Source organism: Chionomys nivalis, chromosome 26 (genome assembly GCF_950005125.1).
Source record: "Chionomys nivalis chromosome 26, mChiNiv1.1, whole genome shotgun sequence".
Lineage (NCBI taxonomy): Eukaryota > Metazoa > Chordata > Mammalia > Rodentia > Cricetidae > Chionomys > Chionomys nivalis.
In genome coordinates, this window is record NC_080111.1 from 17,375,251 (window position 1) to 17,398,812 (window position 23,562).

General features: G+C 41.0%; 1 protein-coding gene across 5 annotated transcripts in view; it reads left to right on the plus strand.

The window, feature by feature from the left end:
• The window catches only part of Reln (reelin), a 429,470-nt gene that overhangs the window by 261,822 nt on the left and 144,086 nt on the right, over positions 1-23,562 (plus strand). For 4 of the 5 annotated variants that reach the window (XM_057758362.1, XM_057758363.1, XM_057758366.1 and 1 more), the window contains exons 12-16: positions 11,743-11,894; positions 18,625-18,737; positions 20,275-20,483; positions 21,197-21,325; positions 21,994-22,103. In XM_057758362.1, the coding sequence (XP_057614345.1) occupies positions 11,743-11,894; positions 18,625-18,737; positions 20,275-20,483; positions 21,197-21,325; positions 21,994-22,103 (713 nt within the window). The remainder of the gene's footprint in view (positions 1-11,742; positions 11,895-18,624; positions 18,738-20,274; positions 20,484-21,196; positions 21,326-21,993; positions 22,104-23,562) is intronic. The other variant, XM_057758365.1, reaches the window with a different exon arrangement.

A 23,562-nucleotide genomic window follows, 5' to 3' on the forward strand; every position in this document is an offset into this window, starting at 1 on the left:
AATATTTTAATCGGAGCAACAAAAATAATCAGAATAAATAGAACAGAAATTGACTTGATATGAAAAGATACCAAACCTACACTAGAACATGGAATAAACCAGAGACAAAGTTGATTTTACATATATATATATATATGTGTGTGTGTGTGTGTGTGTGTGTGTGTGTGTGTGTGTCCTTATCACAGATCAAGAATTTCACTTTAATAAAATACCAATACCATTGTTGTAAGAGAGTTTTTGGCTAAAACCAAATCATCATCACAAACAGAACTCCAAGGCCACTTATGAGGTTGGATTAGGTAATGAAGTGGGAAAGGGCGACAAGAAGAGAACCCAGGCCTTTCTGTGGTTAGGGTGAAAATGCTGGTTGAATGAACTGCCAGGTGTTGTTTTATTGGTTCATCGAAGAATGTTGATAAGATTGTTTCTATCAGAGCTTCAGGAAAGAAGACTTTTCACAAAGTCAAATTGACGTGGAGAGCACTTACACATAGGGTGAGAGCGACAAAGAGAAACACTGTTAGGTCGCTCGTCTGCCCAGTTCACTGTGTGCTTTTCCTCCCATCAACCACCGCCACTGGAGACACAATTTGCCATTAGAAGGTCCCCCGGTAGGACTAACAGGCGGATGGCAAGTCCTCCGTGCTCCAGGGTGACCAGTTGAATGAGTTGTCTTCCAAGACTTTGGAAACAATCCTAATTAAATATTTAGTAGAGATGCACCCCCATGCCTTTCTCCTGTTCTCCTTCCATGAGAACGAAGAGAGAGTAAAAGAATATGCTACCATAATATGTAGTGGGCTAGACTATTTTGTATGAATGGCCCGGGTAGAAAGCACAAGTCATTGTGGCAGTGTTTTAGGAAACCATTTCCCCAGTTACCCAGAATTTCCTACTGTTAGAATCAAAGAGTCTGATCTCATATCTGTGAGCATGTGCTTGCACGTCACTGGGCTGATCCAACACAGATGGACGTTTTCTTAGTAGAATGTTAAAGCTTTAGGGTTTGTTGTTGTTGTTTCTAAAGAAGATACATCTGTTGCTTCGATAGATACACTGATAATTTATGTGCATCTTTCTGAACTTTGACTTAACCTTACAGACACATCATTTAATTAACAGCTACAGTCTCTCACCTAGCTACAGCTGTCTGTAGATAGGAGAGGGCTTGGTAGAATCTCTGATGAATGATAAAACAAGAAGGTATCTTGCTAGGTAAGCCAGAAAACTTGAGAGACTTGGAGGAAAAAGGCTGTGAGGATGAGCATGAACCTAGGATCTGAGAAGAAAGGGAATGAGGGAATCATAGTCTGAAGTGCTCAGGGAATAAGACATACACGGCATCTCAGCTTAGCTTCAGGGATGGGGACTGGTTTAGGGTCATGCTTTGAGTCCCTGCCATAGGGACTGTCGAAGGACTTCAAATGCAGGCTCCTGCTTCTAGGAAGGAACTAAGAATATGGATGACTGGAAAGGAGTTTCAGAGGAGTGAATGTCTGTGATTATCCTTGCCCATGGTGCCTGTCTACAAGGCAGCTCCATGGTCATCCTCACCGACGTCTGCAGGGCAGCTCCATGGTCATCCTCACCCATGGTGCCTTTCTACAGGGCAGCTCCATGATCATCGTCATCCATGGTGTCTTCAGAACAGCTCCATGGTCATCCTTACCCACGATGTCTGCAGGGCAGCTCCATGGTCATCCTCACCCATGGTTTCTACAGGGCAGCTCCATGGTCATCCTCATCCATGGTGTCTACAGGGCAGCTCCATGGTCATCCTTGCTCGTGGTGCCTTACCTAACATTTTTACACTGATGATTAAAGTACAATTAGCAGCTTTTACAAATCGTCTAGTTCAGTGGTTCCCAACTGGGTATCACGGCCCCTTTGGAGATGGAATGACTCTTTCACAAGGGGTCACTTAAGACCATCAGAAAACACAGATATTTACATTATGATGCATAACAGTAGCAAAGTTACAGTTATGAAGTAGAAACAAAAAATAATTTTATGGTAGGGGTCATCATGACATGAAGAACTGTTACAGGATTGTAGCATTAGGAAGGTTACAGACACTGATCTAGGCTCTCCAAGTGATTTTTAAAAAGTCAACTTTAAGTGAAAGCATCATCTAAAGAACTAAGAGTTGAGTCAACAAAATAACAGAATGAGCAAATATAGATAGTCTCAGAAGTAACCTGCCACCTCAGAGGGACGAGGGAATATATGACATTTGTGAAATCAGAACAAATTCATAAGAAAAAAAGCAGAGATGAGAAAAACAAAAATTGTGATAGTTGAAACAACTCTGCTAGATTTCTCCCAAATATAAATACATGCAAAATCCAAGAACAAATTAGCAAACTGAATATTTTAATCTTGAGTCCTTATATCACATATAAGACAAAGAAATTTCAGGGCTAGGGAGATGATGGCTCAGTTGATAAAGTACTTGACAAACATATATGAAGGCCTGAGGTTGATCCCCAATGCCCTTGTTAAGGATCCAGGCGTGGTGCCAGACACTTGTGATTCCAGGGCTGCTGGGGAAAGGTTCGGGTCAGCAGGATCCCCGGAGCTTGGTGATCAGTCACCATCACCCAGGCAGAAAGCTCCAGATCTCAATGAAAGGCCCAGTCTCGTGAAAACAAAGATGATGGCCCCTGAGGAACAACCCTCAAGTTTGACCCAGGCTGTACATAGGCAGGTGCGTGTGTATGTGTGCAAACACAGGAGCATACACACACAGGGAAATAGTATGTCATATATACTTTAACCTTAAACATTAATATTGAGAATACAGTTTAACAACATGACTATTGGACAAAACAACAACAGTATTCTCCCCCACACACATACCCCAGGCCTATGAATTTCCTAACTGTGGATCTTAACCATGTTTACAGTACCAGGCATAGATTCCTTCATAGGCAACAGGCCTTCAGTCTAATCAAGATTGGTTACACCCATACACAGCGAGGCCACTCTTGTATCCATGTGGTAGGATGGTATTGTGACACGCGGGGTCTTGCACTGGGCTAGATCATTGCTATCCCAACCCTATACAAGTGAGCCAGCAAGTAGAAAGTACCTTGGTCAGTTTGAGACTCTATGCCTTGCAACCAAGGTGTGCGGTGTCATCAACAGCCATAAACCATCCGGTTATTGTGATCAACCAAGCGAATTACAATACATGATGCATAAATAATCCAACATGTTAAAAATTAGCTGTTTTTCGCCCAAACTTAGTGACAGTAATATGATATTGCCAAAATGGTGCTCAAAGAAAGTTATATTTGTATATTATTTAATAAGGTATAAAGGAAACAAAGTTAAATAAACCAATAAATTAAGTCTTTCTCAAAATATACAAGTAAAATACGTCACTGAGAAAAATTACTTAATAGGCTGATAAGATGGTTCAGCAAATAAAGGACATTCATGATAAGCTTGGTCACCAGAGTTCCACCCCCAGAACACACAGTGAAAGGCCTCCCACAGGCTGTCCTCTGACCCAGCTTCTTATGTCATCTCCCTCTCTCTCTTTCTCTCTCTCCATCTCTCTCTTCTTCTTCTTCTCTCTCTCTCTCTCTCTCTCTCTCTCTCTCTCTCTCTCTCTCTCTCACACACACACACACACACACACACAGAGCAATGTTAAAAATATAATTAATTTAAATGATAGTTGGATTTGTTTTGAAGGCATACAAGATGCTCAGAGAGTTCCAGATGACCGGTTACAAGCTGCTGTTAAAACTTTGGCTCCTCAGCGATTGTTCCCCTCACATACTAAAAGGCACCACGTGAAACACCTTCTCCCTGTTATGACTCAAATTTTAAAAACATATAGCTACCTCATGAAAGTCGCTTTTAGTTGTAACTATATCAATCATTCAAAAAAGATTAGCTACAAGCTTAATTGAGCAAACCCCCTGAGGATAGACAAGGAATACTATCACGAACACTCATGTGTATGTACTTAAGGGTTTATGGATGATAAGTTCCTAAAACAGAAAAGGAAATTAGAGATCCAAGTATGTACAAGTACTTACATATATGTGTCGTGTGTGACTTCAGGTGAAAAGCTTCCCTCAGAGACTGAATCCTTCTGGAAATTGCCAGCTAATTAAAAGACAGCTAATCTTAACAAGGCACGCTAAATCAGATGATGAGGCCCTTAGCCTTCCCATGAAGAACCTCTCCTGACTGCTTTGCTTACTAGGCGATGTGTCTTCATGACACACAAAAGAGAGCCTTCTTTTAAAGCTATGAATTAAATATTATTGTGACCTTAGAATTTCTGAAGAACAAAGTTGCTTTAGGGCATTTTATTGATTTGAAAACTTTTTTTCTTTCCGCCAACATCACCTCGGACTATTTGTGATAAATAATAGATTCAAATGTATTTATAATAAATAAGATTGGGTTTTTTTATTTTATAATTAGTCATAAAAGGGTAAATATAAATTGGTACGTTGTAGAGAGCTGCCCCCAGCTGTAGTCACGCAGCACAGAAATGCTTTTCCGTGGGGAAAACCATTTAAAGAACAGAGAATCAATACCCCTGTTGAGGGAACTTGCCAGGCCATCCAAGAAGCTGCTAAAACTGTTCAGTGCCTCAGGTAGCCACTTCTGGGCTCCCAGATTTGGTTATAATTTCACTTCGCGTAATGATTGCAGCAAGATAAAACCAGGGTGTGTCACTTTTTAACTGGAAATGACCACAGTTTGGGGACCCCATCACTGCAGACCACGCCTGGTGAGCTGACACCTCCCTGAAGGCTTTGGTACCTCTTTATTCAGCCATGAGCTTTGCCTCCACGTACCCTTGAGCCGGTTTATACAAATTCATGAAAGAATTAACACGTGCTCTAACAGGCTCCTAGTAAATTTTTAATAAATGTAGGATAATTCGTTCAAAGCAATAAGACTTTTATAAAGGATCTAATTTGTAAAACTTGAGAACCTACATTGCATTCATCTTTCTGAAAGTAGGCTAGATTATTTGTGCAGTTTGGTTATCAATATTTGGACATCACAAGAGATTGATTTCTTACCACTAAGTAGTACTCCATTATGTAAATATACCACATTTTCCTTATCCATATTTTTGATTGAGGGGCATCTAGGTTGTTTTCAGGTTCTGGCTATCACAAATAATGCTGCTATGAACACAGTTGAGTAAATGTCCTTATGATATGAGTATGCATCTTTTGGATATATACCCAGAGTGGTATTGCTGGGTCTTGAAGTTTGCAAGCAAATGAATGGAAATAGAAAAAAAAAAAAAATCTGAGCGAGGTAACCGAGACCCAGAAAGACAAACACGATATGTACTCACTCATAAGTGGATATTAGATGTAAAACAAAGGACATCCAGCCTGTAGTCCATGACCCTAGAGAAGCTAGGTAACAAGGAGAACCCTAAGAGAGACATACATGGATCCCCTGGAAAGGGGAATTAATTAGATAAGACCTCCTTAGAAATTTGGGAGTGTGGGGGGAGGGCGAAGGGGAAGGGAAGGACAAGAGTGGGTAAGCGGGAGGGAGGAGGAGAACAAGATGACCGAGATAGGGTAATGACAGAGACTGAAGAAGCCATCCTGGGGTTAGCGAGAAACCTGGCACTAGGGAGAGTCTCGGGAATCCACAAGGATGACCCCAGCTAAGACCCTGAGCAATTGTGGAGAGGGCGCCTGAACTGGCCTTGTCCTGTAATCAGATTGATGAATGTCTTAATTGTCATCATAGAACCTTCATCCAGCAACTGATGGAAGCAGATGCACGATCCACAGCCAAGCACTGGGCCAAGCTCCTGGAGTCCAGTCGAAGAGAGGGAGGAGCAATAATATGAGCAAAGGGGTCAAGGCCATAATGGGAAACAGTTGACCTGAGCTAGTGAGAGCTCGCTGACTCTAGACTGACAGCTGGGGAACCTGCATGGGACCAAACTGGGGCCTCTGAATGTGGGTACCAGTTGTGTGGCCTGGGCAGTCTGTGAGGCCACTGGCAGTAGGGGCCGACCAGGATTTATCCCTAGTGCTTGAATTGACATTTTGGAGTCCATTGTTTTTGGAGGGATGCCTTGCTCGGCCTAGATAAAGGAAGGAGGCCTCGTCCTACCTCAAAGTGATGTGTCAGACTTTGTTGACTTCCCATGGGAAGCCTTACCCTCTCTGAGGAGTGAATGGGGAGCGGGGAAGGTGGAGCAGCAGGAGGAGAGAAGGGAGTGGGAACTGGGATAGGAATGTAAAATGAGAAAAGATAGTTTTAAAAAATAAATTTAACAATTAAAAAATACTTTTAAAAAAAGAGATTCATTTCCCTTTGGTTATTTTACAACTGTTTTAGTAAGAGAAATAAAAACTAATTTATAGTAAATTGGGGGAAATTGTGTTTAAAATAAGAATTGAGGATACATACACAGTCTGAATTATAGTATTGTCTATGGTCAGAGTTGTGAAAATAACTCATCTAGATTATCCTAGAAAAGTTATTAATTTACAACAAACAGCTAAGGAAAAGTAGCTACTGAACGCATCGCTTATATTCATAGAAGGGTCTTTCGGTCTATGACAACTCCCATCTTTTTGAATCCAGCTTTTCATTTAAAAACTACTCTAAAGCAGACACTATGTCTAAACAGTTGTCGTCTGCATCATTTATAGCTTAAATTCGCCGTGTGGACCAGCAGGCTGACTGGTCTAATTGGGATAAATGGAGCAAGTGAAAGACCAATGAACCACTGCACAGTCTTCGTGTACACATCACAAGAGAGAGGCTCCTGGGTACTTTACAAGTGGGTCGTTATCACGAAGAGCTGCTTCAAAACTCACTCGTGCTCCTTGAATGGTTGACATAATCTTTTCACACATGCAGAGAGGTGGGGAGGAAGGAGAGAGAGAGAAAGAGAAAAAGAGAGATATTATCTAAGATTTAAGTCTGCCAGAAAGATGGCTCAGCCTCACTTGCTCCCAGGGCTGACTACCTGAGTTTGATCCCCAGAAAGCCCACATGATAGCTGTCTTTTAACCCCCACTTGTGCCATGGCATGTGTGTGTGTGTGCATGCAATGGATTGATAAATAAGCCTGAAGAGTTGCAGGAATCATCCTGGCACTGTTGGATGTACAGCAATGGAGATCAGCTATGGGGATAACCACAAACTGAGAAGCAGACAGCCTCAAGCAAACTGCTTGACATGTGTACCCTACTTCTCAGATTTTAGAAAAGTTTATTATGGGAGTGATAAAAGGTCAAAAGTAAATACTAGGGGTTTGAGTCTCTAAATAACTCAATAAATATTAAAAATCATCCAAAATGCAAAGGATTAAGCTTCTCACAAAATCAGCCATGAAGTCCATAAAGTTACATGCATAACTATACATAAATGTCTGTTGTTGCTTGATTTTTTTTTTTAATGCAAGTATCACTATTTAGGCAGGGCTTGCTGAGAATTCACTATGTAGCCCAGGCTGACCTCACACTCATAGTCACCGTGCCTTCGACTCCCAAGTTCTGGGACTTCAAGCATGAGCTCCTCTGCCTAGTGATGTAACACACTTGTAAAGAATCCCAGTGCTACCCCAAAGCCTGTAGCCAGTGTGTGTACTATAGCTGTATACTATGTCTGTTTGGTGTTCGTGAAAACCATTTCACTGAGTAGCCTTTGCTTTGGAAGCAGTGAAGCAGTCGTCTATGCCTGAGGAGCTTTGTGGAAGGAAGGACAGTAGCATGTTCTTTTTGATGAGGATGCTTCAACGTTTTATCTGAAATAACTGTCAGTCTGGTTCCATCTCTGGACTTCCCAGCAGTTTGTTTGAGTGGCCCTGGTGTCCCTCTGTGGAGAGATGAGGTTGCCACTTAAGTACATTGTTTAGAGATGGTTTTCAACATTCTGTAAGTGTTGGTGGGAGAAATTATGGCAAATAATCATTATTATTTCCTGGAAGGGAGTATGTCATTAGGAGAGCAGTTAACATTCATCAACTAGTAAGTTTTCTTTTTGCATTACGGAATTGTCTCCTTTTGATAATAAAATGAGTTTGGTTTGGGCAGAGATGGACTTTTAGACTAATGAAGCCAGAACCCTAAAGAAACTCACACACAGAGGAGATAGTCATTTTGGAACGGAACTCTTAATGGCTCTAGAACAGCTTGTTATCTATACATGAAAAGTAAAGTTGGACCTCAACTTTGTTCTTCACCTTCAAGTCAATTTCAAATAAATTAAATTTATGTAAATGTGAAAAGTACAATTTTAAACTTTAAAAAGGAAGGATAAGGGAATACCTCTATAACCTCAGGGCAAGGATTTATTAACTAGAACAGAGGACATAGCGAGATAAAAGATGAATTCTGCCGTTAAAACTTTTTCACATGAGCGTATGTGTGTGGTGTGCATGGGGACACGTGTGTGACACACGTGTGGAAGCCAGAGGCTGACTCCAGCCTGCTCTCTACTTCGTGTATACATCAGAGTTCCTCACTGAGCCCAGAGATCTCCAGTTAGCAAAACCATCTAGCCAGGGTGCCCTCAGGAGCCGCTCTCTCCACCACCCAAGCCCAGGAATTACAGGCAGCCATCTCCAGCCATCACTGTGGGGAGTGGGGCTTCACGCATCTGAAAGCTCATCTTTCTGTTTACATAAAATGGAATGGAATGAAATCTATGCCCTGGCAATGCTCAAACCTGCCTGGACAGCCCGTGTATGGCGGCTCCATTGAACTTGTCCATATTGGGTTTCATGGTGTAAATTGATGAGGACGACTGACCAGGTGTCTCCCTCAAGAGGGCACCAGATCTCATCACAGATAGTTGTGAGCCACCACGTGGTTGCTGGGAATCGAACTCAAGACCTTTGGAAGAACAGGCAGTGCTCTTAACCACGGAGCCATCTCCCCAGCCCTGTCTATTAAAAACTTTTAATAAGTAAGATGACATAAGGAAAATGAGAAATAAAATACACATTCACAAGGAAAATTACAGTCTAGGAAAAAATAAAGATTTTCGATCACAAGGAAGTGAGAGAAGAGTGAGACAGTAAGGGAGAGGAGTGACTCTGAGACCTTACCTTCAGCTGGCCAATCACAAACCTGAAAAGATGTCCAGCCTCATGGAAATGCAAAAGTAAAATAAAAAAAACAGGAAACTCCCTCCTATCTGCCACGCTAAAATTTAACAGCTTAGCAAAACCAAATAATAGCACAAGCGTGTTTAGGAACAGGAATCTTGCATCTTCCTGATGGCAGCAAAACTTTATCTGACTAGTTTGAAGCTTGGCGAAGTATTATTCATTCTGCTTACACACACACACACACACACATACACACCTGCTCTCACACTTTTTCTCAGTTGAAACTTTTGTGAAAGCCCAGAACACAGACAGTTATCACAATTGCTGCCTTCTTGGTTATCCTAAGGCAGTACAGAGGTGATGGATGCCGTTGGAGGTGCGAAAGAGCAAACTCCAATGCACTGATGCAGCCATATATGCAGTCCATATAGGGTAGGACACCAGTCAAGGAAGACTGCTAGGGGAGCTCTATCCATGTGTGTGAGCCTTTAATCAGGACCACCCATGCGGTATCTCTGGTCATAACCAGAAGAGTGGAAATGGACTGGATGTCTATAAGTTTTTGGTCATTCTCCTGAAATATCTCTTGACTTCTATTATAGTCAAAAATATATTGTCAGGTTTCTGCTTAAGGTACTTGCCAGACAAACTTGCAAGGAGGAGAAGGTCAGGGGAGAGGCATTTGGGAACCAAGAGGTACAAATGGTATGTTGACCCACTCAATGAAGCCTGTGAATCTTGAAGCCATGAAGCCCTTACCCAAAGCTTTTAATGGAAAAGCTGGTCCCTAAGTGATCATGCAGGGGTGGGGCTAAATGGACAGGTGGTTTAGTGATGCCCTTTTGGAAGAAAACTAAACTCTGTGTCTTCAAACTTAAAAGAGGAAGTGGACTTCAAATCAGTTATGGTAGTGCCAGGCTTTAAGATTGGACATGAGGGTTTGGGAATGAAAGAACAGATTACTAATCTGAAGGGAAAAATGAGAGAGACAAGGTTAGGAGAGACCAAAGGGAGTATAAATTGTCTCACCTGATGGGGCAAAGACAAGCCTCTCAAAGGCAGAGAAAAGGGAAGATGATTTAAGCAAGGCACTGAGTTATGCCTCTTACACTCTTTTGATATTGAATTCATTATTGAGCTTTTGCTGGGCCTTAGGCCCTGAGCTAGATATAAGAACATGGAAGTAAGGCAGCTGCCTAGGATGAGCATGTCAGGGATGGAAGGAAACAAATAAGGAAATAATTAAAATGTACATATAAGAAAGAGTATCACAAAAGATCAAACATGAGATGTGGTGAGGCTGTCTACAGAAAGCTATCTAGGAGTGAGCCTAGGAAATACTACGTAGAGCACACATTGAGGAATGACTAGGTTTGTTCAGCAGACAGTGAGTAAAGACATGGAGGTCCGTTGGAGGTGATTGTAGCAACTATAAATTCCTGTGACACAGCCAGGGTATTTGGTAAAAGTCAGAAAGAGGCATGGAACATCCACAGAGATAAAGCCAGAAATGTGTTCTTGGGTCAAGCCAATCAGGGCATCATATTTCACAGTAAGGAGTTTGAAGTTTGTCCATACAGCCACGGGAAGCCCTTGAGTGAGCATGAGCAAAACAGAGACATGATCACATTTACATATTTGGGAAGAAAATCACCCCGAGTGTCTATGGACTAGAATCTGAACTCCTCTTTCTGCACCCTATGCTCCAGGGAATTATTCAAATTTGTCTTCTACTCTTCAAAGCACACACCCTTATGAAGATCTGGTGATATCCGTGCTGTTGATAGTGCCAGGGCTACACCTGGTGCTCAACCTATACCCATATGATTTATCAACCTTAAATCTAATCTATTCCTAAAGTAAGAGCTGTTGTGTTCAACTACATGGTGTTGAATACAGTGCCTATCCTTTGCAGACTGTCCTTGGCATCTGTATGTCTCAGTTTCCAGGTAAATTCAGCATGTCCTTGCAGTGCTGCAGAGGTTAGGTTAGTGTATGAAGTCCCTGGAAAAGGGTCTAGCACATTCGCTGGCATCAATAGAAGTCTGTCACTTTAATCCTCTTCGACATGCATAGCTCCCGCTTGGCAAGACCCAGTTTAAACCACAGCTCCTTACCAAACACTCGCTGGACTTCTCCAGGCACATGCAGCTTTTCGTTCTAACATGCATATGTAATAATTACATATAGTACGTATGTACTATTTTCTCCGTATACAAACACTATCCAAGCATTTGTGATACAAGGGTGAATGGCCTTCCCTGGTTCACTTCTGCTTTCGTGTTAACTGGACTCTATAACTCAACTGTAAGAACTTCAGGAGTAAGTAAAGGCTTTGTGTGGGTGATAGCATATCAACTGGAAAAGAAAGAAGAGGGTGGATTTGGTCACTATGCATCACATCTGTGCATGGCACTTTCAAAGCAGGAAGAAAGAAGAACTACTTTCTGGCTCTAGAAAACGGTTCTCGTCACAGAAGAGACAGAAGTGCGGACTCTGTTGACTAGGGTTGATAAGCCGACTGGGACTGCATAGCGTGTGTTCAGGGTTTAACCAGTGCACATTCTGCAGTGTATATCTCTATTCAGAATTATCCATCACTAACTAAAGCTAATTCTATGGAGAGCTGGGTTTCTCACTCTTAATGATTCTCCTTTTTTATTCAGATGGGACATCTTGGGAGCTGTGGTTGGTGTAGAATGTGGAACCATAGAATCAGGTCTATCTCTGGTGTTCCTCAAAGATGGAGAAAGGAAACTATGCACTCCCTACTTGGATACAACCGGTTATGGAAACCTACGGTTCTATTTCGTCATGGGTAGGTACAGACTGCTGCCCTTTCCTACAGAAAGAATAGGGCTTATTATTTACCACGTAACATGAAAATTAGTGGTATCTGAGTTCTCCTGACAAGATAAAGACCTGGGGTACCCACCTCTACCTCAGCACTTACTCTAAGATTGTGTATTCAAAAATCTAGGCATGATTTCCTTTAAATAATATTTAAACTATCTCCCACTTCATTAAAAGTAACATATAGAAAAGTTTAGTAATAAAAGTTATAACAAATATTTTATAGGTCATTCTAGTTTATCTTTACCCTTCTGATAAATGTATTTGAAATTGGAATTTTAATAGTAAATCAGCCCGTATTGTTTGTGCCATCTTGTAGAGAAAGACATTCTTGACATACCATGACTAGGCCAATGACAAACCACCATATTGCCTTTCTCTCACCTCCATTCCGTGGTATCAGCAACCATGGTGCATGAACTAACAGTTATTAAAAAGAAAAGAGGCCATGAATTTGAAGGAAAGTAGGGAAAAGTAAGTGGGAAGCTTTGGAGGAAGAAATGTTTTGAATACATTCTCAAAAATAAAGATTCATTAAAAAAAAAAAAAGACAATGGGGAGGAAGCAGAGGCCAAGGTGACCCTTTGTCTGCAGCCAGTAACCTCACCACTCATCAAGGTGGGCCATTTATTTTCATGGGTATCTTGATATTACTCAACACTACTGTTCTGGGAAGCAGGAAGGAAAATAGATTATAGCACTCCATCGTGTTTTACAGTACTTTCTATTTCCAATCAGCTTAAAAACACATAAAAGTGTTCGTAAAACATGCTCAAGTGCATTATAGATAGAACAAATAAATAGAGAAGGAAAAATATCATAGGTAAATTAGGGGCTTGAAATTTGTGGCCTGCCAAATTTGTCCCACTAGTCAACATTGAAACGGTGACATATTTTTTCACTGATGTCATCCCTATCACGCGCCTTCTTTGTAGAATGGAAAATCACAAGCAACATCTGGAAATGAAACAGGAAATAAACATTATCTACCTTTGAACTTAGCAGAGATGTCAGTTCATCAGGGCAGAATGTCCAGAGCCTAGAACTCGGAGCTACTGTTTATCGTTTACATTCCTTACTCGGGTTCTCTGCAGTCGTACAGCTCAAAGTTGCATGAGATAGATCTCAAGATCGTCATGAGATAGACCTCAATGTTGTCATGAGATAGACCTCAGTGTCATCATGAGATAGACTTCAAGACCGTCGTGAATAGACCTCAGTGTCGTCATTAGATAGACCTCAATGTTGTCATGAGATATTCCTCAATGTCATCATGAGATAGACCTCAATATTGTCATGAGATAGACCTCAGTGTCATCATGAGATAGACCTCAAGACCATCGTGAGATAGACCTCAATGTTGTCATGAGATAGACCTCAGTGTCATCATGAGATAGACCTCAAGACCATCGTGAGATAGACCTCAATGTTGTCATGAGATAGACCTCAGTGTCATCATGAGATAGACCTCAAGACCATCGTGAGATAGACCTCAATGTTGTCATGAGATATTCCTCAGTGTCATCATGAGATAGACCTCAATATTGTCATGAGATAGACCTCAATGTCATCATGGTTGTAAGCATATTGCCCATATGATGCTCTCAACAGCACTTTGTCCACAAAGGAGAAGTCATAGGTCTATAGTGATATAATCTGAAAGTTTACTTACTCTAAAATAGTTTGTGCATTTAAATATCTAGACCTCATTCCCTTTAAATCATATTCAAACTGCCTCTCACTTTATTAAAAGTAATTTCTGGAAAATATTTGTAAAACAACGTTGTCATATTTACTCTGCCACTCAAGTTTGCTTTCCTGTCTTTACCCTCCTGATAAAAATGTATTTGAAATTAGACTTACAAAAATAAGGGAACCCATATATAAAAGATTAACTTGTCATTAAGTTAATTCCTTTAGAGAGAGCTTATGTGTGGGATATTAAATCAATGTTAATTCTTTCCATAGCAAAATTGATTATTAACTAATAAATTAAAATAGTATTGACTATGCCGAAAATTTTAATTTTAGTAAACCCAAAGAAATACATCATCATAAATAAAAGGAACTCCATTCAGTAAAAATTAAGACATATGTATTGAATACAAATCCAGGTAGGACGTGTAGACATAGAGACAGTGGAGGGCAATGCTACCCTGTCACGGTTGCTGGTTAAATGAGTTAACACATAAAAGCATTCAAATGCTGCCTCACAAACTCTGCCTCCACCTGTTACTGCCTTGCAAGTGCCTCAGACAGAGGCTGTGACCACAAGTGACATTTAACTGTGCGTGGGGAGGGGGGGAGGAGAGAGAAGGCAGCAGGCTTTGATGGAGCAATGAGAAAGGGCAGAGAGAGCTGCTGACGGCTGCCATGCAAGGGGAAGGGGAAGGCTTCATAAATGACACAGCATTGGACCAATCCTTGAAGGCCAGATAGGACTTCCTTTCCAAGAAAGAATCTCAGACTAACCATTCTGAATAAAGGCCATTAAAAAAAAAAATCAAAGTGTGTGATCCATCCCAGCTGGCTAGTTTTCCCGAGGTATTAGCAGAAACATGTCGAACTTTGCTCTTTCTCTTCTTGTCATGCCGAAGGAGTCTTGCTAGGACAAGATTACCTGCGTTTTTTTAGTGAGAGAATTCCATCAAGAGTATGAAGGAAAGACTGAAATAATCAGAAATCAGGAATCAAGATGCTAGTTAGGTCAGTGGAGTCAAATTTCACCCCCAAAAAGAAAGAAAGTAGAAAAGAACGTTTTACAGCTTAGTTAAACTTGTAGTAGTGTTCAGAGTTTATGATGGACAATATTTCTAAGTAATAAATAATAATTTTAACAAAATTTTGGTAAATGCTTCCCTTTCCATGTGGTATATTTTGTCTGGCAACTCTGTTAAGTGTCTCGTGAGCTAATCAATACAACGGAAGAATGAGTCAGTGCTAAGTGACAATGGGAAGGAGGGGACCAAGGCAGGACACCTGAAGAGACAGAAACAATATGGCTTCCTCTCCTGGGTGACTGGGGGAATGGCACCTGGTTTTTAAAAAGGCAGATATGCAGAAGAATTTAGTGTTGGACATGGTAAGGCTGGGATTTCTAGAATACCAGTAAGAAATTCTTTTCACAGTTTCGAGCACATTTGAAAACCATTCCTGTGCTGCTGCTCAATGAACGGGTGCTGATTAAAGAAAACGGGCTTTTGGGAGCGGCACTGAGTTCTCCAGTCATGAAACTCTTAGGGAAGAATCTTTTGCCAGTGGAGGGAGAAGGAGGAAGGAATCGAGACTGTAAAAAAGCATGAGGAGAAGGAGAAAGGAGGCAGGCGGAAGAGGGAAGAGGTTCCCATGGGATAACAGAGTGATCTCCTGTGTTCAAAATGCCCTGGAGGGTGAAGCCAATCATTTTCTTCACACAAATAAGAATCTATAAAGTTATTTAAAGCACTATTTGAGCATTGTAAACTTGACCGTTCAGCCAGCTTTTATTAAAATCTTGTTGTACTTTAATTGCTCTACGAGATGCCTCCTGAGCCTTTCTTTCCACCATGCATCAAAAGCTTTGTAAGCTAAGCAAGATTTCCTTTGTTCCTATAGGAGCTGCTGCCACTGAGCTTCCTATCCTGACAGATTGCCCTCACAGGGATCCTTCCGATAAACTCTGTCATCATCTTAATGTCTTAGCAAACCAACTTCTTGGGTTGCTTCTACCAGTGTCGCTCAAACACATCAAATAGCTTTTAGAATGAACTTAGGAGACTTAGCATTTGCACAGAATAATTCGAATAGATCACTTCTAAAGCCAAACACTTACCTGTTAAGGTGTTCGTTCAGAATTCTGAAAACAGTTTCACTTGGAAAGATGAAAGAATGATTTCTCATAAATAATGCAGCTTGCTCACCAGGATGGGCTTTGCATGTGGCCTTAACAGGATGGCTACAGTCAACTGTTGATATTTGTAGACTCAGACAACCAATTTCCTTAAGGGCCCCAAAAGTGGGACACTGGAGACTCAGAAAAAGACTCATGGGCCACTCACAAGTCTCATTAACAAGTTATGAAAATGTGATTGCTAAGCTTGAAGGAGTAGCCACTGTTTACAGCATCAGATCAGAGAGTTTCATGTCGTTACCTCATGGTGACTGCCCTAGAACTATGGAGAGTGGTATTTCCTCCTTCACACTTCTTGCCAAGTGATTCCCAAGCCATGCGTTGGCCAAGAACCCTTCTATCCCTATGTACTGTCAAAGTCTGTCTCTATAGCACTCTTTTTGTCTAATATTCCTCCAGCTATGAAGTTTCTTAAGCTATTAGGTTCCCTTTATCTTTCTTTGATTCTCTTGTCAGACGGTTACTTCCAGAAGATAGACCCCATTATCCAAAATGAATCAAAGCAGACATATGTAAACAACTGGAACCTTGTTGGCTTACTCATCTTTAGGTGGAGTCCCAAATACTGTTTGTTGATTTTGATAAATTTCCAAAGGGTGATCTTATTCTAGAGTTTGAGAATGAGCTTACTGGCACCATGGAGTATCATCAATAGCAGTTACCTATAAATAGAGTTAGCATCCATGATGGTTGATTTTGAAACAGAGGGAATTCTTTGAAGTATAGCGATAAGAGAAACAGTTTGTGTGATGAGCGTCAGAAACGCTTCTGCAAGCCTTTACTCTTGTGTGGCTGATGCTGTTGTGAACGGCAGTGTGCTGTCTTTAAAACCAGATGAAGCAGACAGTTGATAGAAGCCAGAAAGACCTAAGATTATTGATACTATGTAATAGAGAAGAAAAAAAAACAGAACACATACTCAGGCTATTCTATCATCAGGAGCCTCCTGCCTCCCTTTCTGTTCTAAAGGTCTATCACTTTGTGTGACTATAAAGTAGAGTGATAGACAGCAGACTATACTATATACCTCCCACTAATCAAATGAAGCACCAAGTATAACGTAAAAAGTAAAAAAAAAAAAAATGCATACTTAGAATGCAAACATATCTGCGAAAATGCCATCAGTGTTACTTGAAATATCTTTAGAACTCCATTCCAGAAATATGTGATGCAGGCAATCACCAAATTTATTTTCATATAAATGGGCTTAAAGAAAAAATTTTTGATCATCTCAAAAATAATGGAAAGGGCCTTGACAAAATCTAACATAACTTCATGATAAAAGTCTTAGAAAGAAGGACTTACCACAGCATAATAAAGGCTATGTATGATAGACCCCATCCAACATCATCCTAAATGGAGAAAACCACCAAGTGATATTATTAAAATCGGGAAAAGGACAGGACTGTCCAGCATCCCCACTGTGTTTCAGTCTAGTACTCGAAGCGCAGCTGGAGCTAAAGGGCAAGAGAAGGAAATTAAAGACATTTAAAGAGATATGAATAGCAAAAGAAGAGGTCAAATTATTTCTATTTACAGATGGCATAATATTATACATAAATACCCCCAAATTTCTACCAGAAACCTATAAACAATCAACAATTCCAGCAAAGTGACGGGGTACAAGAGCAACTTACAAAAGCAGCCACCTTCCTGTACACCACACAAACACACTGAGAAAGAGGTTGTGGACACACTGACCCTTACAGTAGCCTCAAAGACAATACAAGTCTTAGAATAAACATTTCTGAGGATGTGAAAGACCTCTGTAATGAAAACTTCTAATCAGTGAAGAAGAGGTTGAGGAAGACATTATAAAACGGAAAGATTCTCATGTTCATGGATTAGTAGAATCAATATTACAAAACTATCATCCGACCAAAAGCCATTTACAGATTCAATGCAATCCCAATCCAAATGCCCCAAGCATTCTTCATAGGAAAAGAAAAGTATCCTAAAATTTGTTTGGGACCAAAAAAAAAAAAAAAAAACCAAAAAACAACAACAAAAAAAAACCTTCTTAGCCAATACAATTCTGAACAAAAAAAAAAGGATTACCATTTAAAATTTCAAGATATATTATGGAGCCGTAATGATAAAACGGTATGGTAATGACACACAAGACTTGTAGACAGGTAGAATGAAACAGAAGACCCAAACATACATACATAACTACAGCGATTTCAAGCCCATGATACGCACATGCTTACAGGGACTTGGGAGATGAGCAAAGCCAGGCATGATGGCTCATGATGGCTCACGTTTGTAATCCCCAGCCTTCTGGAGGTAGATAGACAGATCCTTGAGCCTTGCAAGTCAGCCAGCTTAGTCTACATGGTGAGGTCCAAGCCAGTAAAAGACCCTGTCTCAGCAAAAGGTGGCACGTAAGGTTGTCCTCTAGCCTGTACACAAAAGTACAATACCACGTGAACACACATGTACCCACATGTACCCCCAACACCAAAAAGGCCCATATGTACATGTGTGTCATGTGCATGTGAGCACACACACAAAGATACCTTTTTCACTGGTTTGGGTTGGATCAGTGCTCAGCACGCACTGTTATTTGAGTAAGTCTGCCAAACAGAGTAATATTGGCCTTTCCCTGTCAAATCTTTGACCTGGAACATGGCGCTTCTGAGCTATCACCATCAATTAATCCCTTGGAGCCCCTTATCTTTGTGTAAAAGTATCCTTCCGTGACACATAATACTGTAATTGTGTCTTGCTCTGATTTTCAACGCGATGTTTGATGTTTTGGGAGCAAGTTGTTTCTCATACCATGAAATTTTTTTGCTTGATACAGGAGGCATCTGTGACCCTGGAGACTCCCACGAAAATGATGTGATATTATACGCAAAGACTGAGGGAAGGAAAGAGCACTTTGTGCTGGATACACTTTCTTATTCCTCCTATAAGGTACAGATGACGACCCTTGTGCCAGATGACCTCAGAACCCCCTGGCTGAGACCACACCCACAAAGAACATGCCAGGCACAGAGGGTTCATCTCTGTGTGGGACGCCCCAGGAAATTGCTAGATTTTTTTAAAGTGTCTTGGGAATTTTAACACTCATTTTTATTCCTGACACAAATGAAAACTCAGATTTAGTCAGGAAGAACACATTACAGAAACAATAACACAAAACCCAAATCTCCGACTGACAGTTACTCCTGTCCCTGAGAAAGCTGTAAAAGTGAACTCTAATTATTGCAGCTTCACAACCTCGCTTTTCGACAGAATGAGTTGAGTCCCACACTGGAAATCTAGACAGAAGGCGTCGCAGGCATTCAGATTACTATTACCCTTACATTTTTTCTTTACTAATTAGAGCTACGGGATTGTGCATTTCCCTTTGTTCTCTGGGTATAGGACAGGAGCTGTTTCTGATTATTTGCAAACAGCTTGAAAGTCACGTGAGATACTTGTCCTGGGTGTGTGGGTGTTTCATACCATCAGTGTGTGCCGACACCGCCCACACTCAATACTTCCTCTCCACACTGCTCACTCTCGGGATACTCTACAGAGCTAGGGCTAGGGAGGAGCCTCGCTCAGCAAGATGCTTGCTCTGTAAAGCGGTCCTGCCTAAGTTTGGACCCCAGAACCTAAGTGAGAATTTGGGCATAGTGGCACACACCTGCAGTGTAGATGCTGGGGAGGTAGAAATGGAATCTCTGGGTTTGACCAGCCAGTCTAGCTGACCAGCTCCAGGTTCAGTAAGAAATGCTGGCCCCGAGGGGGAAGAAGTGGAGAACAGTTGTTGAGAAAGACACCTGACTTGAATCCTGGACTCATGTACAAATTGTACACTCACTCATGTAAACACATCCACAGAAAATAAAGAATAAAAATAGCCAAGTTAGCCACATAACACATACACAGAAAATAAAGAATTTAAAAAATAGGCAAGTTAGGAAGCAATCAGAGAAAAATATCCAACATGTTCAACATTCAATTATAACCCAATTGATTGCCCTCGGAATATCATCAAAGACTTTTCTAGCAATTAGTTGGTAGGATTTTACCTGCTCTGGCCTTGTGAATCCTTCACCCCGAATTATAGACATAAATGATTGCGTGTTGATCTGTTTTCTGTGACTGTTTCTGTTTTGAGTCTTCTTTACAGAATTCGTAGCAGAGAGGAACACTAATGTTATACAGAACTGCTTTTGAAGGCACAAATAATCATTCAGCTGCCTCTGACCCTCGCTCAGGGGGATGAAATGGTTACACACACTTGATCAGTCCCACACAGGGAGCCACCTGTTCACACAATCATTCTAAGTCCTTGAAGATAGAATCTTCCACGTGAAATAACAAATCCAGCACAACGGTCCTTGCCTGGTGCTCAATAAATGGCAGGTGTGGAATCAGTGATTGCTGGACAGACTCTAAGAGGATCGCATCAGCTAGATGAGAAGGATTGTAAATAATTCGAGTTTCCTTTTCCTGCAAGGTTCCATCTTTGCTTTCTGTAGTCATCAACCCTGAACTTCAGACGCCTGCTACCAAATTTTGTCTCAGGCAAAAGAACCACCAAGGGCACAATCGGAATGTCTGGGCTGTGGACTTCTTCCACGTGCTACCGGTTCTGCCGTCTACAATGTCACACATGATACAGTTTTCTATTAATCTGGGATGCGGGACGCACCAGCCTGGAAACAGGTAGGAAGCACACGTAGGAGTGGCCTCATCTGGTGGGAAATGAGTGTGCATGCATTTGACCGTTGAATTAGAATTTGTCAGTAGATACCTGTGTGGGTTCTTAATTAAATGTCTATTAACACAATACAGTATACCCCCTCACTGAAAAAGTTCTTTGAATAATAATATTAGGAGGAATGTTACTGGGTAGTTTTCTCTACTGGGTGAGTATAGTTTAGCTCTGAGTGCTTGATACAAAGTATCAGAGGTGTTCACACATGCCCTGGCAACATCCCTTGTAATAAACTAATGAGAGAGAGAAGTAACTGAAGACAAGATTGACCCCTGTTGGCTAGTGACCCCCTAATAATAGGTATGGAGGTCAATAAGCATCTCAAGAGCTATGACTTCTCTGTCTCACTTGTGTTGCTTGGCTCCCCTGTAAGCATTTTTCTGGTCTCGTATTCACCGGTGAAATGGCAGTGTTAGACATGGTAATTGCTTTGCTGTGTATCAAATTGAAAACGCAAACCCAGGTTACTGTGTGTTGCCCTTCAAACATAGCTTTGCTGGCAGCAATCCAACTGCTTGCCTTTGAAGACTGGTCAGACTCCAGTGAGAGATGACACAAACATTTAGGAAATGTCTCATACTCGTTGACTTAGCCAGAAATGCAAGGAATCATTTGATATCTCCTTACCCCCTCTTTGTTGTGGTTGCTCTGCTATTACTAGTGTCAGCTTGGAGTTTTCTACTAACCACGGACGTTCCTGGTCCCTGCTCCACACTGAGTGCTTGCCTGAGGTCTGTGCAGGCCCCCACCTCCCACACAGCACCACCTACTCCTCTGAAAACTACAGTGGGTAAGTGAGCATGCTCCGATGCTCAATTAAAAGATTGAGTCCATGGTGTAAAATTTAAAAAAAAATAATAATTTGGAGACTAGACATTTTAAATAATAGCTAAGTAAACTGACTTCTCCTTAAGAGTGGTATCATAAAAATACATTCACAAATATCTTTGCTAAATCCTATCCTGACCACACTTTATGGGGTCAGTCATCCTTTATTTATGATACTTATGTTTTGGATTATATGCCTCAATAGTTACTGCTTTTTTAAAGGAATTGTATTGCCAAAATACAGACATAACTTAGGAGTAGCAAAAAGATAACTTTTTAAAAATTAGACCTGGTCAGTCAGATCTTACTCTGACATCTACCATATGCAATGGTGGTCAGTCTAACTCTCCAGATAAACTAAGGTCTACGGCACACCCTTTTGTGGGCTAGCATAAGACTCAAGATGCCTCTGTAAGACTTTTGCCAGCTTATGGAATGAGCACTAGATACCCAGTAAAATATTTACAAGGCCAGCAAAATGAAGTCGTAGACTCCACAGTTGAAGATAATATTTTATTAATTTTGGTGTTATAGCGGGCACACAGAAACAGGAGCCTCACAAGCATGTAAAGTTAATTCAGAAGATGGGGACATCGTTATGAGGCTGATGCTGTGCTAACTTTCTTGCAGGTGGAACCGGATCACCATCCCCCTCCCTAATGCAGCGCTCACCCGCGAGACCAGGCTCCGCTGGAGACAGACAGGAGCGATCCTTGGGAACATGTGGGCCCTTGATAATGGTGAGTGTTTACCACAATCACAGGCCATTGATGTCGGCGCATCCTGGGCTTTTGTCAGTCGGCACGGCACATTGCTAAGTCATGGTCTTGCGATTCCGGAAGCATCCTCTCTTCCTTTTCTCTTTTGCATTCCGTTAGAAGCCAGGGGTGTACAATCAGAAAAAAAAAAAATAGGCTGTGCAGTCAGCAATATTAGATGCTGAAATGTTTCAACATACATATTTTAAAATGCTTAAATCCATAAAATTCAAATTCACAGTTGATGACAAAGGATAAGCCTAACATTTCCTTGAATCGTATGCAAAATTAACATAAGCACCATACTGCATGTATTAAAATAAGACCCATTCTTCTTAGTGGCTCTCATAACATCTGGGCTCTTATCTTCTAACTGCAGACACTATGCAGAGAGGGAAACATCGTGTCTAAAATACTCATGAAACTCACCCCATTTCCAGACAATGGCATGAAAGAAATATTTGGATATCCATAAAAACCATTGACTAGATTGTTGATCATTTCTGCATAGTTTAAAAGCCCGTGTCTCTATACTACAATGTATACTTTGTGTGCAATAAGAGACAACAAAGTTGTCTAAACCTAGTGTATAAACTAAAGTATCTAAGGTTCAATTTGCTAAAATAAAGTTTCTTCACTGGCAGAATTTTGCATAGTATTTTAATTACCACAGCTGCTAATGGGCTCCAGGGCAGTAGGATATGAATAGATTTTTCCTAGTGTAATTCTATTTAAGAATCTATAATGAATCTTTATTAGTTTTAGTAATCACAAAAGAAGTTTAAAAATATTCACTAGTAATAAAGTGAAGAACAAGTATGAGAAAATTGAGAGTATAATGAAACACGTATGTGCCTCTGTGTAGGATGTCCAGTTTCCCTAAGACAGCAATCACAGCATGGTTTAGGGGCAGGGAGTGTTTACTACACACTACTAACCTCCCAGCATCATGTCTGAGTCTCATGGGAAAAGCTAAAGTCACAGAAAGGGTGCATGGTTCATGGCAGTTACACACTAGGGAAAGAATCCCTTCAGTTCTGTCTGTCCTGGGTGAAGCGTTCCTAGAACAGGCTCCAGCCCCTGGCGTGTTCACAAGGTAGAAAGGGCCCAGAAAGGACACCTCTGCCATCCCTTCCATTACCAAACCCTAGAATTGCATCAAGAAAATCTAGAGAAAATGTGGAGAATTGCCAAGGGAGATACATGGAGACAAAAACATCAGCTCAAATGTCATGATTTTGTTAAACACTTCCAAAATCATTCCGAAAATATCAACAAAATGGAAAATCCTAGGATAGGCTATTTCTGCCTTATTTTTACTTCTCCAACTATAGTACGTTGATGAAATAATAAAGCCAGGAGTGGAGGGCAAATTCTTGAGTGTGATTTTATTGACTTAGAAAACCTTATGTTACTGATGATTTTGTTCCTATGAAGGCTT